At 46.1% G+C, this 20,380-nt stretch overlaps 1 protein-coding gene across 21 annotated transcripts in view; it reads left to right on the forward strand.

Annotated features, from left to right (window-relative positions):
• CADPS (calcium dependent secretion activator) overlaps window positions 1–20,380 on the forward strand; it is a 220,750-nt gene that overhangs the window by 82,215 nt on the left and 118,155 nt on the right. For all 21 annotated transcript variants that reach the window (XM_054076643.1, XM_054076638.1, XM_054076644.1 and 18 more), the window contains exons 5-6: window positions 1,179–1,415; window positions 3,892–4,013. In XM_054076643.1, coding sequence (XP_053932618.1) covers window positions 1,179–1,415; window positions 3,892–4,013 — 359 coding nt within the window. The remainder of the gene's footprint in view (window positions 1–1,178; window positions 1,416–3,891; window positions 4,014–20,380) is intronic.

Below are 20,380 nucleotides of genomic sequence, written 5' to 3' on the forward strand. Positions count from 1 at the left end.
CAATGCGTAGACAATAAACCAGACTGATTAGGTAGTTTATCTTACGCCAGGTCTAATTCACATGAGGGAATTGCCTCCCAAGATTGAGGCTGGAAACAGAAGACTGTATTTTAACTGCTTGGTTCAGTTGCTGCTGTGAGCTTGTAATGAGTAAGATATTGAGGACTGATGTAAAAACTAGTGCAGTGGAGTACTTTTTCAGCAGTCTGATGACAGTCTTCTAGAAGAAACATGACCTTGTTTTCTTTTCTAGCATACATTTTACAAGCTGCTTTTTACAATATTATGAATTTCCACTAAAGTGCTTTGTGTGTCAGCCTCAAGTTGCCTGGCTGCAGATGCTGCCTCGCTGTCGTACACCTTGCACGGTCTCTCGTAACCCACAGACAGACGTTCAAACCCTGAGCAGATTCGGGACGTGGGCAGAGTCGTCAGCAGAGGTAGGGCTCAGTCAGTGATCCTAATGGAGCTGGAGCACAGGCAGCAGTTCAAAGCTGAGAACACACGGTGGGAAACATCACATTTTGCTATCACTGTCACCTTTGGTTTTGATGTTTAAATGTCCTGTTTACAACAAGCAGCACTGGAGGGTCTCGCAGTGAAAGGTTGTCGTCTTGGAGGGAGGTGTGGACCCTGGGAAGTAGTGTAAAGGGTGCTTTACTCCTCCTTCCAATTGGGACCACAAATTCCTGGCCATGCATTGCTGATTTTTCACCTCTGGACTCCTTTCACACCTAGAAAATTAATGGAGGAACAGCTCACAAGTGTTTTAAGGAGAGCTGGCACGTTTGAGAGACTGGAAACAAGTCCCTAACTGTCAGCATCCTTTGAGTCATTAGTAAATTGCTGTCAGTCACAAAGTTCAGTTGAGATGTGGCCTGGAGAGTGTTTGTAGTTGTGAATACGTGTATATGAAGAAGGCCAAATTGTGGGTAGAAAAACTAATCATATGCAAGTGCACGCAAGAAATGGTAAAGTGGATAAGTACTATTAATTCTATGGGAAGCTAACAATAATGTTTCTGCATTTCACAGAAGGGAGCTGTGTTTTGTCGTCTGGTTTGTGGGAATTCCCTGCTCACAAACCTCTCTGCAGATCCTCCAGAGGCATTCTCTCAATGCAACAAGCAGTTGCTGAGTGTCACAATTCATCCTGTTGGTTTTGTTTCCCTATCCAAGGAGCGCAAGTTTCCGAAGTTTGTGTCCAAAGAAATGGAGAACATGTACATCGAGGAGCTGAAGTCGTCTGTCAATCTTCTGATGGCAAACTTAGAGAGCATGCCCGTGTCTAAAGGGGGCTCTGAGTTCAAGCTGCAGAAGCTGAAACGCAGTCACAACACCTCCATAATTGACATGGGAGAAGAAAATGAGAACCAGCTTTCCAAGTCAGACGTCGTGTTGTCATTCTCCCTAGAGGTAAGCTTCACACACAAGGCAGCGTGTGGAGTTTGTGGGAATAAAAATCACAGTAGCTGACTTCTGCTCAGTTCAAAATTAAGTAGAAATCACTTTCCGATCTCCATGAGGAACGGCTCCTTTCTGAGTTACCAGAAGCTTTGCCTGTGGCCACACACTGTGTCCTTTCTGGCGTCTCACAATCTTGTTGGAACAAACCGTGTGAAGATAAACTGCCTGGAATTTTCTGTTGATGTATATCAAATGTCTCAGAGATCTGCATTAGGGAGTGCAGTGATAGGATGAGGGAAAATGGTTTTAAGCTGAAAGAGGAGATTTTGGTTATATAACAGGAAAATTTTTTACTGTGGGGGTGGTGAGGCCCTGGCCCAGGTTGCCCGAAGAAGTCGTGGCTGCCCCATTCCCGGAGGTGTCCAAGGCCAGGCTGGAAGGGGCTTGGAGCAGACTGTTCCAGTGGGAGGTGTCCCTGCCCTTGGCAAGGGAGTGGAACTGGATGGGCTCCAAGGTTCCTTCCAAACCATTCTGTGATTCTATGATCATTAACTGACCTCTTTGCGTTGCTTGTTACTGAATGTACCCCAGTAACACTGGGTCTGTATTGTCCCCAAAACCACTGCAATAACGCAGTACTATAAAAGTCAATGTGTTTAATTATTGCCAGTTAGGGGTGTCACTGTATTTCTCTGCAAGCACTATTTCCTTTTTGGAGAATTGTTAAGAAATGCTGGGGTTTGAACGCTCCCAAGAGATTGGCCTTCAGTTTGTGTGGAAATGCTGTGCTTTGCTGGCTTGCTCTTTGCTTTGTGTTGAGCACTGACTTTCTGCTCAGTGCTCCGTCAAGCAGTTTGTCTGTACAGCTGGGGGAAGGCGCAGTACTGGAGGGACCCGCCGTTACCTCTGACACGGACTGTCTCAGTCTTGCAAGCAGCATTGCTGCAGTAGCTGTTTTCAACGAACTTAATTGTTCCGTGCAAACATATTTGCCGTCTAGGCAAGGCATTTACTCCTAGGAGTCATCAGCACACACGGGCAGAATTGTTGTTGTCTGTCAGTGAGTAGGTTTGTGTTGCTGGGGTCAAAAATGTAGGAAGCAAAAAAAATCAGAGAAATCCATTTTTGTGTAGTTTCCTGTTTATTTTTCTTCCTGAAGGGTCTCTTGTTATGTATCTATCATGCCAATGCAAAACATAACAATGCTGGTTGTCCAGTCTCAGAATTTATCTCATTAGATGTCTGGAACCATCTTTATAATAGTCAGTTCGGCCTTATCTAAAAATAGGGCTATGAACCCAGAGACAGTGCCTTCAAGAGCAGCATCAAATAAAACCTGACTGCTAAGTGTTCCCTTACAGAGGAGCAGGGAACTATCACAAAGCTGTAGACCTCTCTGTTGGAAAAGCCTTTGCAGTGCCTATAGCCGCGTATAAAGGAACTCGCCCTTGCAACGGGATGTCTCAAATGCTTTGCTCCAGCTGAACCCCATCTGGCAGGAAGCAGAAGCTCATGAAGCACTGACTTCAGGAGCTGGCAGGCCTGTGCACAGCTCTGAGGACAAAACCCTTGCTGCAAGAGAGCTTTTACTGAAGCTGTGTGCTCATCAAAGGCTTTGCTGAGATCTGTGTGTCAGCGAAGGGATCCTCAGTGCAAGGACGGATCAGAAGACCTGAGGATAGGAAATTTAAACCCCCGTGTGTATACTTCATAGGTCTGTAATAAAACATGAACAGAAACTCCCATTTGAACTTCTTTCAAAAATGTTTAAGGCCTGTGGTTAACAAGATTAATCACCTTAAAAAAGAAAAAAAAAGGTAATTACCTGTGAGAAACTTAGATGATGATCTCTTAACAAGAAAGATGGAGAAAGACTTTTTACCAGGGCCTGCAGTGAAAAGACAAGGGACAGTGGTTTCAAACTAAAAGAGAGTAGATTTACATTGAATGTATGGAATAAAATGTTTAGAATGGGGGTGGCGAGACACTGGCACAGATTGCCCAGAGAAGTCATGGCTGCCCCATCCCTGGAACTGTTCAAGGTCAGACTGGATGGGGCTCTGGGCAGCCTGATCCAGTGGAAAGTGTCCCTGCCCATAGTAGGGGATTTGAACTGAATGGTCTTCAAAAGTCAGACCAAACCCATTCTGTTTAATCTTGAAAATAGGCTTTTCGTATTAGCTGTGTATTTTTTTTGTGGAATTCGCATATTAAGGCACTTCTAGGTGGGGCAGGAACATGTCTGCAGCCCATCTCCTGAGGCTTGATACAGCCCTGGGCACCCAAGGTTCTCAAGAAGCCTACGTACAGTCAGATGAAGACCTCGGTCTCCCTACAGACCTCTCTGGCTGCCATGATCTCCTCTCAGCCTGGGCAGTGCCCCTGTCCCCACCCAGCTGCCACCACAGAACATCCAGCAGCACGTGGAAGACCCCAGCACTGAAGAAGATGACTCCTCTTATACTCCTTTTTCTTTGCCCCACAGGTTGTCATCATGGAGGTGCAGGGTCTGAAGTCACTGGCGCCCAACCGCATCGTGTACTGCACTATGGAAGTTGAAGGTGGCGAGAAACTGCAGACTGACCAGGCTGAAGCCTCAAAGCCAACGTAAGTCTTGCTCTGCCTTTTGCTCTCTCCACTGCCCCATCTCTGCGCTGATACGCCTCTGCAGATACCTCTGGCTCCTGCACGGTGAGACCAGAAGGAACTCTGAGGAGCAGAGAAGAAAGGTTGCTTTCCATGTTTGCAGAGCATCGTCCTGTGACTAAGAACAGCCCGTAAGCCCCGATTGAGGGGGGAAAAAAGTGTTAATGACAGGCTTATGCCTCTTGTAGCCATAGAGACGTAAGTTTGTGTCTATACGTAAGTACTTTGCTAAATAGGGATGGAGTTAAGCATGAGCTTAGGTAAATACTTGTCTGAGTGTCCATCTGAATGGATGCCATCAGGTGCAGGTACATAATCTCATCCTCACTGACGGGGTTTCGGTGGTCCTACAAGAAAGGGGAACAGCAGGGACACACACTAGCAGCACAGCCTGAGGTGGGAGAGAAGACCTGAGGAAAGCTTTGAATCTCTCAGTTAAAGCTTTATCTGGGGGCACTTTGTCCAGATCCAGTTCAGGGGTAGAGTCGTCTTCTGTCTTCTTTGACCTGGTCCCATTTTCCCAGCCTTGACCCTATACTTTGCTTTTTTGTTTTACCTAGATGTTGCTAGAAGCACGCTAGTAGTGATTAATCTTTGTTAATTTGGAAGGAGAACACGATAAATGGCTTATTTCCTTTCTGCTCTGTGGAATTAGTTAACTTGAAATACTCTCTGTATGAATTTGAGGGAGATTTCACACTTAAATGAGATTGTCAATGTGCATCCTCACAGTAGAAAATTACCAAGGTGACATGAAACCTTCTCCAGTGATGGGGAGCAGTGCAGGAAGGGCTACTGTTGGGATATTCCCTCTCTATTCCCACAGCCCATTCCTCCCAGTGGAGTGACCAGTCTCCACTGGTGTTTCACCAGGAGCTTCCCAAGCAAAGTCAAAAACACCTGGCTGTGTTACGTGCACAAGCAACACAGGCAAACTGTTCAAGACCAGCTGATGCAGGCTGCCTTCTCCAGGTCGTTGTCCTCCCACAGAGGTGCAGAAACTGCTGATGCCTTGCACTGTACTGGCAGAGCAGGAATCTGCAGTAAGTGGTTTGAAAACAATATTCCCAATCAGGGAAAGTGCTGCAGCCTGGCTTACTTTTCAAAACGCTTCAAAATCTGCTTCAAAGAACTAAGTAGGAGAGTTGCACTTAAAAGAAGATTTCCATAATAACCTGCAGTTGTGACTATTTTAGGCAATTTTGTTGCTTCAGTGGAGAAACTTGGGGTCTTTTTAGGGGAAATTACTACTACTCATACTGAAAAGCACACTTCTGCTGGATTGTGTGTGTTCGTTTAGCTTGGGCTGTGCAGCCCACTCCTGCTCTGAGGGTCTGTCCTTCCTTAAGCCATCTTGCTGTCAGCCTTAGGACCATTTATACAAGTGTTGTTTTGAAAATAAGGTCTGCAGGAGTGTGCTCTTAATTTGAGTGGGTCTTTTTATCATAATGAAATGTACGGTGTCTGGGCATGAAGCCATCAGCCCTGAGGAAAATACAGCCAGTGCTGAATGCTGCGGTGTGATACAAGTTATGCAAGTCCATGACACTCATTCTCACTGGCTTCCCATAGAGGTGCAAGTCAGGCTTGAATTCTTCTGGGTTGCTCCACCACTAGGGCTAATACCTAGGGAAATGCCTTAGGAGGGGAGTGGGTTTGACAGTTGCGTTCCTTGAAGTTCCTTAGACGTTTTACTCCCAAAGCCAAAGACTACCCGAGCTGAGGCTCTAAAATAACCTTGTACAGAAACCAGAGACCATCACATAAAGCTTGTCCTTTTTTCTTCTTTACATTAGAATTGCTCCTTTCACCTTGCTTCCTCTCCTAGACACAACAGCCCGGGCAGGGAAAACCAAGCCTTCTGAAAGTAATTTACTGCACTTACATTCTCCTCTTCAGGAAAGAAGGAAAGAGAAATTAAACCAGGTGAATCACTGAGGTGGTTCAGCCCCTGTTTGCTTGGGTACTTTTTATCATAAGCAAAATGCTCGTTGATGAAGGAACTAGATTGGCAAAAGCGTGCTGGATGACTCTCCAGGAGAGCTCCTTCCACAGGTATCCCAAGTTTTGTGTACTTTGGCAGGTATTGCTGCCTGGTTTGGGGTGAGGAGCGTGCTGTGGGGATTTTGAGGCTCAGCCTTATGAGAATGTAAATACTGGAGCAGGTTACCCCTATACGTGCCAAAAGTTTTCTCAGAGGCTTAAAAAAAAAAGAAAAGCAATTTAAGTGCCTTCACTCAGAAGATGCAGTGTATACAGTTCTGGAAACAAGTAGTATTTCCTGAGATTAAACTGTAACTCTTCAAACTGCCTGAAATTTGGTTTTGCTCTCATCTGAAGGCTCTACAGGCTACAAACCACTGAATTTCTCATACACGTCAGGGGGAAAAAAATTACATTTGGACAGTAAGATTCACTGGAAGATTTCATTGTTTTACAATAGCCCCTGTGTCCTGGGGGGGTGAAAAGGAGAGCATTACAGAGCTAGACAAACTTGCAGAATATCGTTTTAGTTAAGAATGACTCATGGAGTTGTTCGCTGTGTCCCTGAAATGCTAGCCCTGAGCTAAAAACCCATGATCACAGCAAATGCCTGGCAGTAGCTGCTCCTCAGCTCCATGCCGTGCCGGGGATGCTAACCTGGGCTCCACACCTCTAGTAGAAAAAGGCAGTGTCTCAGCAGGGAAGGACTTCAAAAAGCACTGGTCTGGGCCTGTGATTGCTTTGCCTTTTGTCTTCCCTGGTGCAAAATCAGCAGTTTTTGCAAATAAGATGTTTGGAAGCGTCTTAGTGGCTTTGGAGCTTGGATCCTGTTTGTAGACCTTGAAGGAGGCAGGGTAGCAGCAGGGTTAGCAGCCACGAGTACCAAGTGGTCAGGTGAGTCGTGTGCGAGGAGTGTGTATCGGGATGGCAGTAAATACTGGTCATCTTCTTCTCAGGCTCTGTGTTGCATCCGTGACATTTTAAGCCCAATCTCTTCATGCAAGGATTATCTGCCTCAGTGGGGGTACAGAGGATGGCAGAGTTCTAGAGAAAGCCAGACCTGAAATAGCAAGGGTTATTTCAGATCAGGCTCACAGTGTATTATTAGTAGTGCTTTTAATAAGTTGTGTAAGAAAAAGCCTTTGTATTATGCCCTAACCCACAGATGCCTCTATAAAGTGTCCTAGATCCCAGTGTGAGTGGGATTTTAATGCTTTTCACACTGGAATTATATTCTTGCAAATCTTTGAGAGTTTTATGTGCCATGTCTTCCCTGCGTGTTGGCTTGATGTCTGCTCTCTGCAAAGCACAGAGGGAGAAGTGGTTCTGCACATCCCCGACACGGCCCTTCCAGAAGGTGTGTTAGAAATGCTGCTGTTCGCACAGCCTGAGAACAAGGGGTCTGGGAATAGCATGAAAAGTCCATCCACAACACCCCTGTCCTACGCTGCCTAAAGAGGCTGCTGGATATGTTCAAACCGTGACCTGTGCTCGTAGCAGCACTCATGGGCTGTGCCAGTGATTCGTCTTCTTATCGTATTGCCTTTCTCTGACGTGAGCAAAACAAAGGAAAACAAAGAGTCCCAAACAACAGCAAGCTGCTACGTGCCTTGGGAATAAATACTATATATTTACCTGGACATATTTCAGCATGCAGATAAGTCTCGTTCTCCCCTGGTTTGCTGTAGTGAAAATGAGGTGTACCTGTGTTGAGCTCAGCTGAACCACTTGGGTTAAAATAATTTAAAATAATTTCTTGGAGGAGAATGTGGCCGACCTGCCTTTTGACATGCCCAAGAAGGGATGGAGGTATAGGCTGCTCATCTGACTCTAAATGACTTCATTTTGAGGTTATACATCCCCGCTCTTCAGTCTAAGTGCAAAGGTCATGCAGTAGCTTGGAGTGTGAGAAGTGAGGATGGAGCTTATTGCTTCAAAAGGAGAAAAGATCACTCTTTGTTGCCTGGGTGGTTTTGCCGTGTTATTTTCTTGAGCATGTGCTATAGGGCAGTGCTGGAGAGAGGACATTCAGTGACTCTAATCTGACTCTGTGTCACTTCTTATGTTCTTTGTTGTGACCAAGAGCTTGGGCCTCAAGCCCTCTCCAGAAATTCTCTCTCGATAAAGTCATGTCTTTGGTAAACTGTGAAACCTCTCCATCTTGGTTCCCTTGGCTGCTGTGCTATGAGACAGGGTTGTCTTGTTTTAGCTTTGTGCCCTCTCCTGATGCTGCTCCTTGATTTGCTTTCTGACAGCTCAGCCACTTATCTCTGCTGCAACAGGCTGCCCTCGTTCGGATCCCTGCACCAAACCTCCAAGCTTATCCTTCAGCTAAGGTCTTAGTTTCAAAGTCTTGTGCCTCATCCATCAGAGCCCACTGTCTGACCATGAAGAGGGACAGGAATTCCACTGTATCCTTCCTCAGTGCTTTCAGTGAGCCTCTTTCTGGGAGATGGGCACCAGGCAGCAAAGGGAAGAGTGGCTGGTGAGTAGGGATGCCCTCTCCCTCTTTGCTGAAGGGGAAAATCTGGTGTTTTCATTCAGGAATCGCCTGCCTCAGGGCCCTGGCTTTGCTCAGTGGCTTTGCACAGAGCAGGAGCGTGGTAAGAGCATTCTGTTGCGGGCAGTGTTTTGCTGCCACAGCTGGCTGGGAGATGCTGTGAACGCTTTCCTGTGGTAAAACGAGATGAGCTTGCATGTATAAATTACAAAATCCATGCTCTGTAGAACAACTTTAACTCTACTAAGCTGATGTGAGTGGGAGCAAAGTTTACCGCATAATTCATATTGTGTGTTGCTTGGTGCATGCCTGGTAGATCACTTCCAGACATGTGTGATCCTGCAGTGCAGGAGGTTGTCCAGAGCCTGTGGCATCGTTATCCTGGCTGTTGCAACAGCCCTGTAAGCTCTGCAGACGTGCAGGAGGGTCAGTACCTTAGACTTCCCAGCATCAACTGGGTGCTCAGAGCCCATGCTGCGCTCAGAGCTATTACTGTGTTGCAGAGGTATCTCCCCATGGCAGAGCTTTGACAGAAGATCCATGTGTCTACAGAGTTTTAAGCAGACATTTGTATTTAGTTTTGCATCCCTATGTAAGCCCTGTGTAAGCAAAATATATGATGCTGAGTAAAAAAAACAAAGTAAAAGGATATTCCCCAACAAAAGAAGGATATGGTAGTGTTGGAACAGGTCCAGAGGAGGCCACAAAGATGATCAGAGGGCCAGAGCACCTCTGCTATGAGAACAGGCTGAGAATGTGAGGGTTGTTCAGCCTCAAGGAGAGAAGGCTCCGGGGATACCTTAGAGCAGCTTCCAGGACCTGAAGGGAGCCTATAAGAAAGCTGGGGAGGAACCTTTTACAAGGACATGAAGTGATAGGATGAGAGAGGATGGCTTTTAAGGGGAGAGGGGAGATTTAGACTAGACATTAGGAAGAAATTCTTCAAGATGAGGGTGGTGAGGCCCTGGCCCAGGTTGCCCAGGGAAGCTGTGGCTGTCCCATTCCTGGAGGTGTTCAGGGCCAGGTTGGATGGACCTTGGGCAGCCTGAGCCAGTGGGAGGTGTCCCTGTCCGTGGCAGAGGGTGGAACTGGATGATCTTTAAGGTCCCTTCCAACCCAAACCATTTTATGATTCTATGATATTTTAGGAGTTAGATGCTTTTTTTTCTGTTTTTTTCTTCTCTTTCTTCTAGTTGACTTCAGCATTAAATATAAGCTGTCTTAATTACCTAGACTGATCGGCTTGCCTTTCCAGTTGTATGATTTCATTTCACAGCTGTGCAGATGCTTACAGCTCCTTTTCCTTTTGAAACCTCCAGGAGCCTTATGGATGTGTCAAAATAGGTGACTGAGCCCTCTGTACAGCTAACTGCAGACACTGTCACTTCTGAAATATGGCCCTGGTCCTGGGGTGAGGGTCTGAGCAGGAGGTCAGTCTGCCCTGAGGCAGCTGTTGAGGAACTGTGTTTCAGGAGACATCTTCAGCTTTGCTCTCTGCGAACGTAGTGTAGGTGCTCTGAGTTCAAGATGCTGCCAGACTGGGAGGTGACAAGGACAAGAACTTCAGGGGAGTTGCTTTTAGCCCCTCTGTCTGGGGATGAAGGATACAAAGTGGAGTCCAAATCCCCTACGCAATGTTTCTTCGCGTACAGCTATTTAGCTCGTCTAGGAGCCAGTTTTCTGAGGAGACTGTGCATGGCTTTGCGCCCAAAGGATTCTGCTGTTAGTTCAGTCTGATCTGCTCTTCAAATCCCCTTTTGTGCCTGTGACAGTATTTCCGTAATGCTCCGGAGATTTATGCTACGACGTTCCCATTTTTGAAAGTGAAGGATGTGGACAAGTCATTAAGCACAGCAAAAAATGCACCAAAAGGTTATTACCCAGGTGCAGTCGTGTGATCCATTATGGGAAGTCTTCACATAAGTGATTTAGTGGCCTATTTAATTAGGAATTCAGAACGTCTTCTGATGTTTCCTCGTAGCTGCTCTGCAGGAGCGGTTTACACATGGCTCAGCTGCTGCCCTGGGCGCCATGGGAGGACAAAAAATTTGCTTTAGATTAAGCAGCTGATTTTTTCCCCAAAAGAAAGGCAAAGCCCCATAGGGATTCTCTTGCCCCAAGTGTCCCTCAGACGGCTGTGGTGCAGCCTCCTGGGCAGCAGAGCTATAGTCTGCTGGGACTGCAGGTGGTGATACGATCCTGCTCCTGAAGGTCTCATGCAGCCCCTCCCTCTCTTCCGTACTATAAATGTTAAACTAGAAATGGTGTTGAAGAATAATGGAGGCTTATTTCTATACACTTAGCTCTTATAGTAGGGTTCTCTGCTATCAAGTAAGTGCAAGCTCTGGATGTGTTTTCTCTGACCTATAGAGCATTGCTTTCACATGGATTCTCTGGTGTCTAGTAAGGGTTGAGCTCACGCACCTTCTCTTTCACAGATGAATGTCTCTCTTTTCTTGCCAGCTGTCTGATTTCTTGAGTGTTCCTATGCACTTGGGAATTATGTATTCCTGTGATAGCACATACATTCAAATGTAAGTATTCCAGAAGGCGCGATGATGCCCAAGGCAATTTTCATCGACACCCGTCTGCTTCATCACTCCTATGCATGCAACCTTAAGATGGGTTGGTAAAGACCAAAAGGACATTGAAATGAGATTGAGACTCGGTGATCTGAAATAGTGCTAAATTAAGAGGAGGACTGCAAAACAGAAGTCCTGGGATATATTCAGTCATCTCGTTTAGTGTTTGTGGCTGGTGTTTTAAAAAAAATTAAGCCATGCCTTAATGCAAATTCAGCACGTCACTTGCCAATGGAAGGGCAGGGGATGCAACACGTTAAAACTGCCCGGTTGCTGCTTTATTTATTAAGTGCTGTATACAAGTACTGTACTTTATTATTTAATGAAGGGTACTGCTTTTGCTGATTGCAGTGTAGGGAAATAGAGAGCATACTTTGAAGAATTGGTACTGTGCCTCCTCCTGCCTGAACAGAGCTCTGGAAGAGGGAGTGGTTTAGTGGGAAGGCCAACCTTGGCAGTGATTTCACAACATTTTAGCTGTCCTTTCGGTGAAATGAAGGTAGAGAGGCCTGTTGCCTTTGTGAATGTGCTTGGTCTCCCAATGAACAGCAGCACTATGGGTGGAAGCACTCAAAGGGAGCTATGTACTGTTGTCACTACATGGGCAAAGAGAACAAGACATACTCGTGGAGAGAGGAGCTTATGAACATGGCTGGAGCAGAGCACAGAGACACGGCAGCATTTTCTTGAACCTCTTGCAGAGCAACGCTGAGGTATGTCAGACTGAAGAAGTCAGTGAAAGGCAAGGCATGGTGCACAGGTGTGTCTGGCCCAGCTCACTGGTCTTTCCCACCTTTGCCAAAAGGCTTTGTGCACAATTAAAGCCAAGAGCACCTGCAGCAACTCCCACTCCATGGCTTAGAGGAAGTGAGAAGCGGGATCCCAGCTGCTGCACAACACCACTGCAGCTGTGGGATCCATCAGGTTGTGGGAAGAGGGGTCACCAGTCCTCTTCCCACAAGAGGGGAAATAATGAAGTCCTGCAAGTCAGGGCTTGCTGAGCCCTGCGACTCTTTTCAGACCAGAAATGCAAAACACATGTGTAGGGACAGATCTCCCACAGAAACAAAAGACATGATGTCTGCAGATTTGCTGTAGCTCTTCTCAGTGGCTGTGTGTCCCTGGGCCAGTGGCTGGCTCAGTCCTTGCTTTGGGTTTCTTATCAATGAAACTACAGGAATGTTTCTATTTGCAGCAGAGAAACTCATGATCGAGATGGCTGGGTGGGCATCATCTGCTGGAAATGTGCACCCATTCCCACCAACCCAGGAAATGCCACGATGACTCTGCTTCTGGCCATCAGAATTTAGGCAAGACCAACCCCATCCCAAGCGTCTGGCTGAGCCTGGGCTTCCTGGAGCACCTTCCATTCAAGGACAGGCTGAGAGAGTTGGGCTTGTTCAGCCTGGAGAAGAGAAGGCGCAGAGGAGAACTTATAGCAACCTTCCAATACCTGAAGGGGCTACAGGAAAGCTGGAGAGGAACTGTTCATAAAGGCTTGTGGTGATAGGACAAGGGAGAGGGACAGATTTAGACTAGACATTAGGAAGAATTTTTTCACCATAAGAGTGGTGAGATGGAACAGGTTGCCAAGGGAGGCTGTGGCTGCCCCATCCCTGGAGGGGTGTTCAAGGCCAGGCTGGATGGGCCTTGGGCAGCCTGAGCCAGTGCGATGTCCCTGCCCATGGCAGGGGGTTTGGAACTAGATGATCTTAAGGTGCCTTCCAACCCTGACTATTCTATGATTCTGTGATTCCACTATTCCTGTCCTGGGTCCTTTTTCAGAAGAATATAGCACAGCAAAAATGTGCATGGTGGCACAATGGCTAGAGGTGGTCTTGTACCTTTGTTCTTCTCTGTGGCTGACCTTGGAAGGGTACCTTGTGTCATTTTCTGCTCTGTTTACATTTAGGAAATACTTCACTGCTCTCCTCTACTGAATTTTCTAAAGGAGGGTCTAGAGTAGATTGGCAAAAAAAGCAATAATGTATATTTTCAGGCAGAGGATTTCTCTTTTGTTCTTCATGGTCTGTGCTTGTGAGACATTGAAATTTTGTAAAGCTGGCAGTGCAAGGCCTTCGTAGGCCATCATGACCAGACCTTAGCTCGCTGCAGTTCTTTGCAGTTTTGTTTTCTTCTAGGGTGATAAGGTTCAATAGAAGTGATTAACTGTGTCTGAGTTAAGTAATCATTCTGTGAAATGAGCAGCTCTGCTCATTCAGTGGCGCATCTTTGGCCAAAGGAAACTTTGATTAGCATGTGCATGGCATTGCGGTCACCTTCTACCGGAATTGATAACAGTCGCAGACAGTAAATGCACACAGACCCATTCCATGAATGAAACTCTTAACTCGTGCTGTATTCAGAGCAGATACACCAATAAAACACACACAGTAGGCAGCGCTTGTAAAAGCAATTATTCTTTCAGTTCAGACCTCTCAGTAAAAGGTTGCTGGGCTTACATTTCCATTTCCTCCTGCTGCGCTTTTCTCCCCTAATTGCAATATCATAGTACTAAGTGAGAGCATAGGGCATTTGAAAAGCGGTTGTCATTTAAATCACGCGAAGTAATCACGCTGCTTATTTTCCTCGTTAATACCCCAAAGATTGTGGTGAATAGCATTGCCACAAATTCTTGTCCGAGCCAGGCGGGCATGCTGCAGTGGAGCACAGGCTGTGGGGAGGCAGGTGGGGAGGAGTGTGTGGTCCTGGGTGCAGGCATGGCAGAGGGACATCTCTGGGGTGGGAATGCCATCTCGTGGCCATCAATAGCTATTATGTGATTAAACCCATCTCCAATCCTTTCTTACAACTTTCCCACAACGCTTCCCCAGTGCACCAGCTATGCTCAGGAAGCAGAAATCAAGCTCTGCTTTTTCTGTGTAGCAAAGATCATCCTTGTTTTGGGTTCCTAAAGCTGTGCTGTCGGCCTCAGCAGCCCCTCTTGGCTGCGGTGCCCTGGCAGCCGAGTGACACGATGCTGGCATGGGAAGGGGGTCTGCCGGAGCTGCTTGTGAGCCGCAAGCAGATCAAGAGCAAACCTTCACAGGCTTTGCTTTGCTGCAGTCTCCGTCAGCTTTGCCCTATTCCTTCTGCACCTTACACACTCAGACGCAGATGTGATGCTCTCCAAGACATATTTCTCTCAGCCGGCAGTCATAGTGTTGCCGTAGCCAGTTTGAGGACGTGGGAGTTACAGCTCCTGGAGGGAGAGATGGTGCCTTTCATCAGCTGCCTGGTACTGCTGGCTGCATGATGTTGAGCAAGATGGTGTCTGAGTGCATGAAGCATCGTGTCTGATTTGTGGGAACAAAAAATGGACAGTCCATGAAACACTAGAGATTGGAAGAAATCTTTAACTGCCACTCAATCCTTAGGGACACGCTGTCTCAGCTTAACTTTTGTGTAACACCGTAGTGCTTTCTGATGTGGTGTTTTTGGGTAAATGAACACCCTTTTAGTAAGTAGAATTATTACTGATGATGTTTTTTTAGCAGACGGAGTGTTATATGCTTGGCAGGAATTAGGACATCACAAGAAATGATGAATTCACTCAGAGCGCCTTTGGTTTTTCAGAGACACAGCCTCACTCGGCATGTCATAGCTCCAGGGAAGGCAGGTCCAGCCGCTGCTGCCGGCCGGCACATGCAGGGATGCTGACTTGTCAGCCACCTGCGTAGTAGCTGCATCAGTGGAAGCAGGTTGTACTGTCATAAAGTCTGCACAGGAAAGTCTGGGAGGAATCAAAGCTGTTTGTGCTGTCACTCCCACTTCAACTCAGCTTCTTCTGAGGGGATGAGACTGAGAGGCTGTTCTGTCAGCAGAAAGGGAGAAGAAACAAATGTGAATAAAACCAGGCCGTATTGTCAATCTGTGTCTGATGACTTTGGTTATCCTGTTCTGAAGGTGAGTGAACACATCCAACTCTGACTGTGGGAGGAATCCCAAAGGAGTCTCAGCAGCTCTTAGGAACCAAGCTGTTCTATGGATGCAGACTGTTCTCAATCCATTTCTACTGGCAGAGTGGAAAGGTGCCTTTCTTAGCACCCAAATTTGTATTTCCCAGCCTAGGATGCTTTTGAATGAGCAGAAACATAGACGATTTTCTGCATCTGTTTATCTCCTTTGCGATTTTCATCTCGGATCCTTTTTATCTGCCTGCAGCAGCCACCTCCAACACCCGTCTTCAGCAGTGAGAAGACAGAGGCACTGCTAGGGCAGGCTTCATTTCATCTGCTTGTTGCCTCTAAACTAGGATGAGGCAAATTAAGGCCTAACTCCAGTGACTATTAATTAGACCTCTGCTGATTACAGCAGCAGAAGCCCGAAGCAGGTGGCAAGGACACATGTACATGGTAGTACGATCCCATAAATTTGTGGGTTTCTACAAACCTGTTTCATGTCTCGGCATCCTCTCCTGATAGCTAAAGCTCAAATCATTTTCTCAGAGCCATAGTTCCATTTGAAGCCCTCTGTGGTCTGTGGAATCCAAACTCAGCCCCACAAAAGCCACCAAACCGATGAAATGACTTGCTGTTTTGCCAGTGGATGGCAGCTGCCAGTGGGAGGAGCTGACACCTCCTGTGCTTCATCCACAGTGCGATGCACTCACCGAACACCACAGAGGGAGCAGCACGCAATTTCTTCTTTGTTTGGTGTCTTTACACCCTATTTTGTTTCTGACTAGATAATTTTTCATCTTTCAATAATGATATCTCTTAGAAGGTGTATCATAGTGGGTGTATCATAACCCACTGGGTTATGTTTCTTAGCAGAGTTCAGCTGACCTCAGTCGAGGTTTGTAGTCCTACTGCAAAAAGTTGCAAACCAGTTTGTAACTGTCCCAAACTGACTATGGTTTATGGACATTCCCCCACTAACACCCAGCTGTGCATGAGCTGCACCTTGTAGGTCTCCAGCTGTGTGGCCCAGCCTGGGGGGTTTCTTGGAAAGCCTAAAAGTAAAGCCTGAATTCTTCTCTTGCCTTCAGGTTTTTTTCAAATCCCAAAGGCACAAACCACAAACCTATTATCCATTGCAATTACCCATGAGAGTTGCAAAAAATACATATTTTCCTGAAGGCTTCGGGATGCCCTACTTCTTTTATTACTTCTGTGGGACCCAGCTGGTGCAGGTATGAGTGCTTTCCTCTGCCATGCCTCACCAACGCTGCTGCTGAGGAGGGATGAGCTGTCTCCTCTCCCAGAGTCTGCTTGTGAAAGGCGCAGCATATGGGCGGCGTTGTCTCACTGATATTGTTCCTAGAATTTCACAAATACTCGTTTCTGAAAATAAAATGAGCATTTTCATCCCAGTGGAATTAATTCCATCGCTGCACCAGGTTTCGCTGCGGAGCTGAGTAAGTCTGTGTGTGCTCTATTATTATGAACTACAGCAACAAGGGTATGGGCAAGGGAAGTTCAGAAGGATCAACAATAACTGTAGTCTTGGGTTCTGACCTCTATTCCATGTTTTTGAATGGCTGGTATAGGTAAAGCATTAGAGAATAGAACAAAAAGCTTTTCTGCATGCTTCTTCACATACAGTTTAACTGTTAAACACATTTTAAAACTATTTTCCTCCTTGCTTATATCTCTAGAAATAGGTAAAAAAGGAACACACCATAGCATTACATTAGAGGAAAAGGTGTGCTACTCCATCAGCTGCTGAAGGTAGGTCAGCTCCATGCCTGGTGTGCTGATTCTCTAACTTCAGTTTTCCCAGTGCTCAAGCTTTGGGCCTATGTGATTTATGGCCTGAAATGTAGGGCTGCTTTCTGGAAAGTTCTGTTCAGGGAGGAGAGGAGTGAGCTGAAGAAGGAAAAACATCATTTGCTGGGCAGGATTTTAGGAAGAACTAAATCAAGTCGGTACATAGTATTTCAGTCCCCCAGAGGTCAAGTGGGATTGGACCTCTCCATCCTCAGAACGAGATGCAGCTCCACCAGAGCAGATGCCGTGGCTGGGCACTGTGATAAGCCAAGCAACTAAGGCTGGATTAAAAGCATTACAGTGCACAAGGTGAAGCAGTGTCCCAGCAAAAGGTGCCTTTGCTTGACACATCCTTCCTCAAAAAGCAGACAGTGTCTATCAGGCTGCTGGCTGTGCTGCCCTTTTGATGAGCTTTCCTTCAGCAGCCGGCTTGCTTTGGGGACCAAACTTCAAATACAGCAGGAAAATTGAGGGAAAGGTGAGGGATGTGAAGTGCCTGAAGCACAGCCCTCTCCTGCCCACAACAGCAGCGTGTGAGGGAGGCAGCCAGATCAGCTGGTTGTTACGTTCTCTACAGATCCCGTTCTGGCAGCTGAGGACAGCAAGTGGGGTGACGCTGGCCTTGCAAGTTTTGTCCAGGACACAGTCCCATGTATTAAAGGCCGTTCAGAAGGACCTCCCTGCCTCTGTACACAGGAGGGCGAGAGGTGCTGGGTGCTGGTTTAGGGGACTGTGCCCCTGAGGGGATGGAGGCAGCTGTGCACCGTGTTCTGCATTCGCAAGGATGTCCTCCTGGCCTGGGAGGGGACAGGAATTGCTGCTGATTTGGTTATGTTTTAAAAATTATACTGAGCAGGTGGCTCAATAAACCAGTGCAAATCTGGCCAACATGCAGGAATATTGTTCTACAAGACTTTTTACTTAAATGATGAACTAGTGGGAACAAGGCAGCAGGACAGCATCTCCTGCAGAGACGTCCCGTGTCCCGGGATACTGCTGTGTACATTGAGCATAATGCACACCTGAAGTGAACCCACTGACGTACGAGTTGTCCTTTAATACACATTTTTATATTTATTTTCTGTTTTTTTCATGTTCTTGCATTCTATGCAAGCTGGCAGGCAAACCCATTTCAATAAATATATCTGGAGAGGGAGAAAAGGTGTCCTCTGGCAGTTTTGAAGGCCTTGAAAACTGCTCATAGATCACACTTAAATGTCAACTCTATTGAAAGCATATCACTCTCCAGCTGCTCCCGTCTTAGCCTGCTGACAGGCCGGACTGGTTAGCAGGGCTGATTCATGGCTGAGCAATACAATTCAGTTGTGCTTGTTCATTATTTATAGAAATCACAGACATCGATATTCTGTTACAAGAGCAATAATGGAAGAAGGGTTACTATTTCAAATTAGGAAGGGGCTAAGCAAACTTGCTGGACATCGTGATATGTGAGGGAAAGAGTTTAATGCACTTTCCTGGGTGTTAACATGTGTGTTCACTTTTGGGAAGGTCATGGGGACTAAACTTTCACTTAGAAGAACTTAGGTAGAAGAGGTGAATAGAACTGATTAAGTCGATGTCTCTGAAGGACAGTTGAGAAAGCTGCAGATTAGGCCACATAAGTGGGATATTTTAGAGAAAAAGAGCTGGCAGTGAGGGCCCTCGGTGGTCTTACTTGTTTTGTTCAAAAGTTGCAAAAAGCTGAGTAGCGTCAGCCTGAAGGTTTGTTGAAGATCGCTAACGCGTTACTTGAAACAGTCGAGAGCAGCTTGGTCTGAGCAGTCTGGCACCTGCATCACAACAGCAACACTTTCCCTCCATGTGTCAGTCAGGACAGTGCCTGTAAGAACTCCCAAATGCTCCTGGAATTGGACAGGTGAGCCCATCCTTCAAGTGCCCCACACTGGATGAGCCCATGGAGGCAGCGAGAAACAAGGCTGACCTTCCTCCCTTGCTGTCCAGTTGTATTCTCTGGATAAGTGTCATTTTATATGTCATTTACAAAAAAATCTCAGCACTTTAGGCTGTTTGGTTAGTAATTGATGGCACCTCTAGGTGAATCCCTGTTCCTCAAGCTTATGCACAAAGTCTACAGCGCTAAGCTACTTATTTTGCTTGTAAAAGGTAAAACAAGGACCAGCATTTGACAAGTTAGTGCCTGGGGCATATCTCATCCTCCAGCTCTTCGCAGCTGGAAGAGTTTAGCTATTCATGCTAAGTTTGATGCCTAACTAGAAAATCTGGAGATGCCTGTAGATCCTAGTGGTATCACTGGAACAGCAGAGATGCCCTAAATAGGGTGATAATTCTAGCAAAGTCGTTATGCATGGCAGCGCTTCTTGGCCAGCTCCAGGCTTTGGGACACACCAGGCAATAAGAAATACTGGGCAGAGGGTTTCAGGTGGGATTCAGACAGCAGATATGGTCCTATCTGAGAAAGCCCTGTCAGGATTTCTCTACTTGTGTACTTTGCTGTGGTGTGCACGTAAATAAACATATCTTTTTGGCCAGAATGACTTCGTTTGTCCTCATTTGCAGATGTATTATTGCTTTGAGCTGTCAGCGTGAGCTCTGTGATATGGGACAAGGTAGTGTGACTACTTCATGAGAAGATTTGTCCAGAATGGGTCCCAAGGTACTTTCCCAACAAATAAACTCCTGCAGTGATAACCTGCTTAATTATGAAATGTGGAAATGAAGCCATTACATCCTTAGTCCCTCAAAGGTCCTAATACCTAACTACTGTCCAGAGCTAATTTACTGAACAATAATTTAATGCGTAGAACAGATAAACTGCCTACTTAGATTGAATACAAATGATGTTTCGGTGACATGAATTATGGCCTTATGCTGAGTATCTCTATGGCAACTAATGACATCACCACAGGCTTCAACCTGCACAAAACCCATCTCTGAGGATCTCTGTTTGTAGGCACGGATCTTTTCAGGGCTTTTAGGAGTATGAATATGTAAGCACCACGGTGTTGTCAAGGGTTTGCTATGTATGTTTACTGTCATTTGAAACATTTATTCCCTTTGTCGTGAATGTTGTTCTCATGAAGGAAACCTAATGAAAATTACTGTTTGTATTTGGTTAGTAACATTTGTTGATAACATATGGTCTGGGAATGCTTCAGCAAATAAGAGCTTTTTAATAGTAAACAGAGATATGAGTTCTATAAAGCAGATGCTGTCAAAATACACAGTGTAAGGTTGGATATTTTCTTACTTTTTCCTCTTATACCCAAAGCAAAATTATCTTCCTGCTGGTGTCAGCACAGGTCTTTTTTTGGGAGAAAACATAACCTGTGACCTAAGCTTCAGTTAAAAAATGAGATTGTTTCCTGATTCTTATGTTTAAAATGTTTATTATGTAGCTGATGGAATACACATGAAAAAGATGTCATATTGGGGATCTGACTGGACCTGTAGTGCTGTTGATAATTTATGCCAAACCTCTGCTCCCTGTCACTGGTGGCAGTTTGATGCATCGTCATAAAAGATGAAACATGTGGAACAGTGACATCAGGAGAGCAAACTTCCTAGCAAAGC

Source organism: Cuculus canorus, chromosome 11, assembly GCF_017976375.1.
Source record: "Cuculus canorus isolate bCucCan1 chromosome 11, bCucCan1.pri, whole genome shotgun sequence".
In the NCBI taxonomy this organism is placed as follows: Eukaryota; Metazoa; Chordata; class Aves; order Cuculiformes; family Cuculidae; genus Cuculus; species Cuculus canorus.